Genomic DNA, 10,251 nt, shown 5'->3' with positions numbered 1-10,251 from the left:
TGCTCGATTTTGGAAAAAAATATAATCACAATTATTTTGGTCAATATTAAAATCTCAATAATTTAACACGATTATTCGTTGACTTTTGGAAAGATGTTGCAATTATTGAACTTAAAAATACAGTGGGAAAAGTTAAATAAGTAAAAACCGGCTAGAACTGTGAAATTTGCCTAAATACTTTTCCTATTTAAACTTTAGCTTTTTCATTCAGAACACAAGTGAAAATGAGAATTTACTTGCAAAACTTACTGAGTAAAATAATCGTTTTTCTCGATTGTTCATTTTTTGTGATCATTGGGAGCTGAAATCATAATCACGATTGAATTTCAATTAATTGCACAGCCCTACAAGTTAGTGTGACCCTGAATGTGTCATGGTTAACACGATAACAGCAGAACTACAGGAAGTCTGATTTAAAATCCTTAAACGTTATATGAATAAATGTTTGTTTCCAGATGTTGTCGGGTATAAACAGTCTCTGCTGGGTGCGTATTAGGGGACCACTAAGGTCTATATAAAAGAGACTTCAGATACAGTATTAGGGGACCACTAAGGTCTATATAAAAGAGACTTCAGATACAGTATTAGGGGACCACTAAGGTCTATATAAAGAGACTTCAGATACAGTATTAGGGGACCACTAAGGTCTATATAAAGAGACTTCAGATACAGTATTAGGGGACCACTAAGGTCTATATAAAAGAGACTTCAGATACAGTATTAGGGGACCACTAAGGTCTATATAAAAGAGACTTCAGATACAGTATTAGGGGACCACTAAGGTCTATATTAAAGAGACTTCAGATACAGTATTAGGGGACCACTAAGGTCTATATTAAAGAGACTTCAGATACAGTATTAGTGGACCACTAAGGTCTATATAAAAGAGACTTCAGATACAGTATTAGGGGGACCACTAAGGTCTATATAAAAGAGACTTCAGATACAGTATTAGGGGACCACTAAGGTCTATATAAAAGAGACTTCAGATACAGTATTAGGGGACCACTAAGGTCTATATAAAAGAGACTTCAGATACAGTATTAGGGGACCACTAAGGTCTATATAAAAGAGACTTCAGATACAGTATTAGGGGACCACTAAGGTCTATATAAAGAGACTTCAGATACAGTATTAGGGGACCACTAAGGTCTATATAAAAGAGACTTCAGATACAGTATTAGGGGACCACTAAGGTCTATATAAAAGAGACTTCAGATACAGTATTAGGGGACCACTAAGGTCTATATAAAAGAGACTTCAGATACAGTATTAGGGGACCACTAAGGTCTATATAAAGAGACTTCAGATACAGTATTAGGGGACCACTAAGGTCTATATAAAAGAGACTTCAGATACAGTATTAGGGGACCACTAAGGTCTATATAAAAGAGACTTCAGATACAGTATTAGGGGACCACTAAGGTCTATATAAAAGAGACTTCAGATACAGTATTAGGGGACCACTAAGGTCTATATAAAAGAGACTTCAGATACAGTATTAGGGGACCACTAAGGCCTATATAAAAGAGACTTTAGATACAGTATTAGGGGACCACTAAGGTATATATAAAAGAGACTTCAGATACAGTATTAGGGGACCACTAAGGTCTATATAAAAGAGACTTCAGATACAGTATTAGGGGACCACTAAGGTCTATATTAAAGAGACTTCATATACAGTATTAGGGGACCACTAAGGTCTATATAAAGAGACTTCAGATACAGTATTAGGGGACCACTAAGGTCTATATAAAAGAGACTTCAGATACAGTATTAGGGGACCACTAAGGTCTATATAAAGAGACTTCAGATACAGTATTAGGGGGACCACTAAGGTCTATATAAAAGAGACTTCAGATACAGTATTAGGGGACCACTAAGGTCTATATTAAAGAGACTTCAGATACAGTATTAGGGGACCACTAAGGTCTATATAAAAGAGACTTCAGATACAGTATTAGGGGACCACTAAGGCCTATATAAAAAAGAGACTTCAGATACAGTATTAGGGGACCACTAAGGTCTATATAAAAGAGACTTCAGATACAGTATTAGGGGACCACTAAGGTCTATATAAAGAGACTTCAGATACAGTATTAGGGGACCACTAAGGTCTATATAAAAGAGACTTCAGATACAGTATTAGGGGACCACTAAGGTCTATATAAAAGAGACTTCAGATACAGTATTAGGGGACCACTAAGGTCTATATAAAAGAGACTTCAGATACAGTATTAGGGGACCACTAAGGTCTATATAAAAGAGACTTCAGATACAGCATTAGGGGACCACTAAGGTCTATATAAAAGAGACTTCAGATACAGTATTAGGGGACCACTAAGGTCTATATAAAAGAGACTAAGATACAGTATTAGGGGACCACTAAGGTCTATATAAAAGAGACTTCAGATACAGTATTATATACTATATAAAAGCATCCAAAGAGAACAGTCTCTGCTGGGTGCATTTGTTTCCAGATGTTGTCGGGTATAAAGAGTCTGTGGGTGTGCTTGTTTCCAGATGTTGCCGGGTGTAAACAGTCTCTCCTGGGTGCGTTTGTTTCAGAGCATGGAGGAGAAGGAGGAGTTGCAGCTGCTGTGTGCTCAGCTGAAGGGAGACGCCCGGATGTACCGCCAACGAAACAAACAAACCCTCCGACAGCTGGAGGAGGTGATCCGAGAGAGAGACAAGGTGAGAAGATACATTTTTGGATAATGCATGACCACAAACTTCTATATCTCAGGACGATACCTTAAACTTGCAGGTCCATCTTCTGTTCTCAGACACATTTCAGAGGCTCATGTAAATCATATTGTAATATTCCAGACTGATCTCATGAAGTATGTATGCATATGTATGACACGCTAATTCGTATGCCATTATTAGCGTGTTATCAAGACGCATACTTGTTTTTTAGGGTGCTTATCAACGCCGTTTGGCCTCCACTGACTCACATTACCTTGGGATTGTGTGTGAATTGCTGCCGTAGTGAGTAGTATGAAAGGGTGAAAATCTGCATAGGGAGGTTGGTCGGGGGGGAGGATGGGTCAAACAACACAGGACTTTTTTTTGGATTTCTTTATTCAAAAGGGACAACGCACATTAATCAACATGACATCTCTCCATTAGTGCATGTACAGGGCACTAAGCATGGGTGTGTGTAATTCAGACCTGTGTGTAGTAACAACAGAGTGAAAACATTGTAATTTCCCCATGCGGGATTAATAAGGTATACGTTATTATTATTATTTTTTTTAAATTATTATTATTATTTTTATTATTATTATGAGTACAAGGTCCAACATGTAAATGTGCCAGATTTAGCTTTCCAGGCTAATTTTCATCTGCAGTCCCGAGACTTTCACCCACGAGACCGGGGATCGTGTCACGTTTCCTAAACTCAACCGTGGCTTTTTTGCGATTACACGCCAAGTATCTGTACGCATTTTGAGCTATCCACGTGTATGTCGTGGATAGCTCAAAATGCGTACAGATAACACGCCACTTGGCTTTAGGGAAGTGGGCCTTATGTTTACGCAAAGTCATTAAACCAAGTTGAATATTCAGTATTTTAGGGCTATTGCTACTTAAAGCGTAGCTTCAGTTTCTTCCAGTGTGACCCTGTCTTCTCATGTTTTTGTGCCTGATGTGAACAACAACCTTTGACATTGGTCCAGTAACAGGTGAATAAATCATGTTAACCCTCCGGTTTCCTCGGGTCAAATTGCCATATCAAAGATTTGTGTTTCTTTCAACAAATTATCCAAAAGAAATAACCTGGATGGTTCTGTACAACGTTCTTTAGTGTAAAATAAATGGTCAGTTCCATTCTTTCAATTAATTTGGGTATTTTATTAGATTTTATAGCATTTGAATATAAATTGATAGAAGGTTGAAAAAAGTGACAAAAATGCTTCAAACACGTGGAAAAAACCCTACCCTAGCTGTAGATAGGTGAAATAGGTCTTATCATGGTCTCCCCTAGCTGTAGATAGGTGAAATAGGTCTTATCATGGTCTACCCTAGCTGTAGATAGGTGAAATAGGTCTTATCATGGTCTACCTTAGCTGTAGATAGGTGAAATAGGTCTTATCATGGTCTACCTTAGCTGTAGATGGGTGAAATAGGTCTTATCATGGTCTACCTTAGCTGTAGATAGGTGAAATAGGTCTTATCATGGTCTACCTTAGCTGTAGATAGGTGAAATAGGTCTTATCATGGTCTACCTTAGCTGTAGATAGGTGAAATAGGTCTTATCATGGTCTACCTTAGCTGTAGATAGGTGAAATAGGGCTTATCATGGTCTCCTCTGGCTGTAGATAGGTGAAATAGGGCTTATCATGGTCTCCTCTAGCTGTAGATAGGTGAAATAGGGCTTATCATGGTCTCCTCTAGCTGTAGATAGGTGAAATAGGGCTTATCATGGTCTCCTCTAGCTGTAGATAGGTGAAATAGGGCTTATCATGGTCTCCTCTGGCTGTAGATAGGTGAAATAGGGCTTATCATGGTCTACCCTAGCTGTAGATAGGTGAAATAGGTCTTATCATGGTCTCCTCTAGCTGTAGATAGGTGAAATAGGTCTTATCATGGTTTCCTCTGATGTAGATAGGTGAAATAGTGAAGATAGGTGAAATAGGGCTTAGGGCTTAGCTAGAGGAGACCATGATAAGACCTATTTCACCTATCTACAGCTAGAGGAGACCATGATAAGCCCTATTTCACCTATCTACAGCCAGAGGAGACCATGATAAGCCCTATTTCACCTATCTACAGCTAAGGTAGACCATGATAAGACCTATTTCACCTATCTACAGCTAGAGGAGACCATGATAAGCCCTATTTCACCTATCTACAGCTAGAGGAGACCATGATAAGACCTATTTCACCTATCTACAGCTAGAGGAGACCATGATAAGACCTATTTCACCTATCTACAGCTAGAGGAGACCATGATAAGACCTATTTCACCTATCTACAGCTAGAGGAGACCATGATAAGCCCTATTTCACCTATCTACAGCTAGAGGAGACCATGATAAGACCTATTTCACCTATCTACAGCTAGAGGAGACCATGATAAGCCCTATTTCACCTATCTACAGCCAGAGGAGACCATGATAAGACCTATTTCACCTATCTACAGCTAGAGGAGACCATGATAAGACCTATTTCACCTATCTACAGCTAGAGGAGACAGTGATAAGACCTATTTCACCTATCTACAGCCAGAGGAGACCATGATAAGACCTATTTCACCTATCTACAGCTAGAGGAGACAGTGATAAGCCCTATTTCACCTATCTACAGCTAGAGGAGACAGTGATAAGACCTATTTCACCTATCTACAGCTAGAGGAGACAGTGATAAGACCTATTTCACCTATCTACAGCCAGAGGAGACCATGATAAGACCTATTTCACCTATCTACAGCCAGAGGAGACCATGATAAGACCTATTTTTAAAAACGACAGAAGGTGGCAGGTTAGCTCAGTTGGTAGAACGGGTGCACATATGCAGAGGTTTATTCCTCGAAGCAGAAGGTCCAGGGTTAGAGTCCCCCCTCTCTCTCCTTTCATATCTCAGCTTTCCTGTCCAATAAAAAGAAAGAAAGGAAGACACAAGAATACAGACAGCCCCGAAATCCCCGTCACCAAACACACCAGGCTGCAGACTAAAACACAAACAAAGTAGTAGTTGTAAAGGTGTTGCTGATGATGTCATGAAGGTAAAGCGTGTGATTGGCTGTCCAGGCTCTGGCGTCGCGGGCGGAGCAGCAGGAGGAGGCGCGGCTGCTCCTGCAGGAGAAGGACCAGTACCGGGAGGCGGTCCGACAGCTGACGGAGCGATCTGATAGGCTGGAGCTGCTGCTGCTCAGCTCACAGGGGGAGGAGCTACAGCTGAGGACACGCCTCCGCAGACTCACCTTCAACACACACCACGTGGGTTTCTGTGTGTTTGTGTGTGTGTCTGTGTGTGTATGTGTGTGTCTGTGTGTTTCTGTGTGTCTGTGTGTGTCTGTGTGTCTGTGTGTGTGTGTGTCTGTGTGTTTCTGTGTGTGTCTGTGTGTCTGTGTGTGTGTGTGTGTGTGTTTCTGTGTGTTTCTGTGTGTGTCTGTGTGTTTCTGTGTGTTTCTGTGTGTGTCTGTGTGTGTCTGTGTGTGTCTGTGTGTTGCTGTGTGTTTCTGTGTGTGTGTGTGTCTGTGTGTTTCTCTGTGTGTGTCTGTGTGTTTCTCTGTGTGTGTCTGTGTGTGTATGTGTGTTTCTGTGTGTGTCTGTGTGTTTCTGTGTGTGTCTGTGTCTTTCTGTGTGTATCTGTGTGTTTCTGTGTCTGTGTCTTTCTGTGTTTATCTGTGTGTGTTTCTGTGTCTGTGTCTTTCTGTGTGTGTCTGTGTTGATATGATGATGATGATGTAATGATGATGTAATGATGAAGGGTCTCTCCCTCTCTCAGTGTGAGAGGAGCAGTGAGGAAGAGGAGGAGCCAGCAGAGAGCGCTGCTAAAGGTGAGAGTCAGAGAGATGAGTTACACACTCAGCACTCAGCACATTCACACTGATGCTGATCAATGGGCTTCTTCAGGAATGAAATGGGATGTGCCATGTGACCTGTGTACCATGTGACCTGTGTATCATGTGACCTGTACCATGTGACCTGTGTACCATGTGACCTATATCATGTGACCTGTGTACCATGTGACCTGTATCATGGGACCTGTACCATGTGACCTGTACCATGTGACCTGTGTACCATGTGACCTGTACCATGTGACCTGTACCATGTGACCTGTGTACCATGTGACCTGTGTACCATGTGACCTGTACCATTGGACCTGTATCATGTGACCTGTGTACCATGTGACCTGTGTACCATGTGACCTTTGTACCATGTGACCTGTGTACCATGTGTCCTGTATCATGGGACCTGTACCATGTGACCTGTGTATCATGTGTCCTGTATCATGGGACCTGTACCATGTGTTCTGTATCATGGGACCTGTACCATGTGACCTGTGTATCATGTGACCTGTACCATGTGACCTGTGTATCATGTGACCTTTGTACCATGTGACCTATTTACCATGTGACCTGTACCATGTGACCTGTATCATTTGACCTGTATCATTTGACCTGTGTACCATGTGACCTGTGTACCATGTGACCTGTATCATGTGATCTGTGTACCATGTGACCTGTGTACCATGTGACCTGTGTACCATGTGACCTGTGTATCATGTGACCTGTGTATCATGTGACCTGTACCATGTGACTTGTGTATCATGTGACCTGTACCATGTGACCTGTGTACCATGTGACCTGTGTACCATGTGACCTGTGTACCATGTGACCTGTGTACCATGTGACCTGTGTGCAGGCAGCAGTGAGGAGGTGCCCAGCGGGACATCGGGGGATAACGAGGAGGTGGCAGCGCTGCAGGACCAGGACTCTCCTGGAGGAGGCGCCACAGAGTCTGAACACAGGCCCAGCACTGATGCATCATGGGTAAGTTACCGGTTAGTTTATCTCTCAGGGGCTTCTCTCGTCACATAAGTCCTGATCTCTGGGCTTCTTCTCACAAATGTGTCTGTCTGTCTCTCTGTCTGTTGCTCTAACTGTCTGTCTGTCTGTTGCTCTGTCTGTCTTTTTGTCTGTCTCGCTCTCTCTATCTGTCTGTCCACCTGTCTGTCTGCAGGATGAGAAGACAGACAGCTGTCTACCCTTCAGGAGTCGACCTAACTTCTTCTACCGCAGGTCTTTACGAGTCTTTACTTCCCTAAAAATATTTCGGCAATTTTTCAGAACCTGCGTCTGACCTTGTTCTTGTTCCCATGACAACAGGAAGCGCGCCCTCAGATCGAAGTTTACCTGCAGGGACTTCAACTCCGGTAACCACGACGACAGCAGCGGCAGTGACATCACCGACGACTCTGACTGAAGACGCGCTGCCTTCAAAATAAGAGTCTCAAAGACAGTTCCTGCTGTTTATACAGTGGTTTCAGTTCGGGTTCCTCCAGTCAGCTGTGTGTTTATAAACGGTTTCTGATTGGTTCTGAACATCAAGCCTGTGTTTCAACTGAGAAAATAAAAACATACTCACAACATGAGAGAGTGAAACTTATTATTTCATCATCTCTTTGATTTACTCTCATAGGTTTTGTCCTTTTAATTTTTTAACCAGAAGTATTTTCATATATCTGCCTGCCTGTCTCTCTCTCTACCTGTCTGTCTTGCCACTGCAAAGGACTCCGCCTACATGGGGAGCATGCTCTTACTGAGTGAGGTCCTGGAAGCGGTGTTGCTGTCAGGGATTTCCTTAAAGGTTTGATGTGTGTGTGTGTGTTCTGGTAATCATCATGTTGTGGGGACAAAAGTCGGTTTACACATCATGGGGTCACGTCATGGGGATGTCCTGCGGTGTGGGGACAAAAAACAAGGTCCCCATAAGGGTAACCATTTAAAATACATGCTGAAGTCATTCTGAAGGAGCCTGTGTGATTTTTAGCATTGCCCATAAAACATGTTTTTCAATCAGTGCATGTGTGTGTGTGTGTGTGTGTGTGTGTGTGTGTGTGTGTGTGTGTGTGTGTGTGTGCACTAGCGCCCCCGTACTTTTAGAGTGGTAATGCACTCATTTCTTCACACACACATATTCCAAATTTGGTTAGTTACCGCCCACTTCCTGGTCCTCCATAGGAATGATTTCAGCAGCAAAAAGTAATTATCAGCGTTAAAGCTCACAATTCCATGAATTCCTGATCAGTATTTGCAATGATGGTATATTTAAGTGAATGTATAAAGTACTAAACTTAAAACATGACAAACATGACATGTGCTCAGGTGGGTAGTGGCTGCAAGCACCTGTTAAAGACAACGTGAGTATTCACAACATTAAATAATTGTATACACATTATATTGCTGTGCTGTAGACCAGCTATTAGCATATGTTAGAAGATATCAATCTAAGGCTATGTTCAGACTGCAGGAAATCAGATATTTTAACCAGAGTTCCTGCTCTGTTATTTGTTAGTGATCAGATTGGTTTGTGCATTCATGTTCATTAGTTCAGATTTCATTCTACTGTCTCTTTTGTCAGGATTTGGTATTTTTGTTGTCTTAATCAGCTAAGGGTCTCTTTTCTTAGTTAATTATCAGTGTTTTCTGGACACTGACGATGTCCCCACACTACACCTTTTGTCAGTGTCTGAGTAGAAACTGTGTTTGAAGCATTGAACAAAACTGGTCCCCACAAGAAACTGTAGGCTAACATTGTGGGCAGTGGTGGCCGAGAGGTTAAAGAAGTGAGCTTTGGACTCAATCCCCAGACCGGCAGGATTAAATCTGGGTGGGGAAAGTGAAAGAGCAGTGCTCTTACCTCATTACCACCACTGAAGTGCCCTTGAGCAAGGCCCTTAACACCAACAGCTCCACCCTTCTCCGCTCTCTCTCTCTCTTCGTCCGTAACGTTGGACTCTGGCTCAAATGCATCCAGAGTCTGGCGACCATCCAATTATAACGACCTCATTGAAACCATTTAAATATTGAGGCATGGCACTGACAAACATTTATTAACAGGAGCCTATGATTGCTGTAGCCTACCCTAAAACATCAGACATCCTGAAGGCCTTTTTCTCGACTTGTGTTCCACTTTCCACACTGCTGTCTTCAGACAAAAAGTCTCGTCCTGAGATTGATAATGTTGTCAGACACTTTTAGTAACAGCCTGAATCACTTTTAGTACATAAAAAGCAAGACTGCATAAATTGAAGCTAAGTTTGTGTGTTTAAAAGCTTATTATTTAAACAGTATAAATAGTTGAACAAAAGTTGAAGAAGTCCCATCATGTGCTGAAAGAGCTGAACATTTTGATATTTGAAGGGTTTTTCTAGCTGAAAGTATGCAGAGGTGTTTGAAGACCAAAAACATACAAAAGAAGCAGAATAATAATAATAATAATAATAACAACAAAGAAAACTACTATAATAATACTGTGAATCAGCATTCACACAATTACTCAAACTTAATTTAATGCAATTTTAACCATTTTCCTCCTGTATAAATATGGCACCACGGATCAGCCCCTTAAGGATGCCACTCATTATGTTCTTTGAAAGTCTGACAAGACATCCAAATTAGAGGTGAAGTTCATGAATGCAGTTAAAGATAAGATGGTGTCTGATGTGAGTTATCACATAATAATTATAATGTATAAAATCATTATTTGATGAACATCTAATGCAGATTGTCAGGGTAAAT

The 10,251-nt window shown here is 41.5% G+C and overlaps 1 protein-coding gene across 2 annotated transcripts in view; it reads left to right on the top strand.

Annotated features, from left to right (window-relative positions):
• Nucleotides 1-8,081, top strand: part of card9 (caspase recruitment domain family, member 9) — a 25,476-nt gene extending 17,395 nt beyond the window's left edge. Inside the window, exons 8-13 of one of the 2 annotated variants that reach the window (XM_028577463.1) lie at nucleotides 2,569-2,694; nucleotides 5,753-5,941; nucleotides 6,453-6,504; nucleotides 7,373-7,500; nucleotides 7,691-7,749; nucleotides 7,837-8,081. In XM_028577463.1, coding sequence (XP_028433264.1) covers nucleotides 2,569-2,694; nucleotides 5,753-5,941; nucleotides 6,453-6,504; nucleotides 7,373-7,500; nucleotides 7,691-7,749; nucleotides 7,837-7,933 — 651 coding nt within the window. In that variant the 3' untranslated portion in view covers nucleotides 7,934-8,081. Of the gene's footprint in view, nucleotides 1-2,523; nucleotides 2,695-5,752; nucleotides 5,942-6,452; nucleotides 6,505-7,372; nucleotides 7,501-7,690; nucleotides 7,750-7,836 lie in introns of both variants that reach the window. The other variant, XM_028577462.1, reaches the window with a different exon arrangement.
• Nucleotides 8,082-10,251: the final 2,170 nt, after the last annotated feature.

The sequence above is a fragment of the Perca flavescens genome, chromosome 5 (genome assembly GCF_004354835.1).
Source record: "Perca flavescens isolate YP-PL-M2 chromosome 5, PFLA_1.0, whole genome shotgun sequence".
Classification (NCBI taxonomy): Eukaryota; Metazoa; Chordata; class Actinopteri; order Perciformes; family Percidae; genus Perca; species Perca flavescens.
The sequence above is the reverse complement of the archived record's forward strand: the minus strand, read 5'-3'. Positions and strand labels throughout refer to the sequence as shown.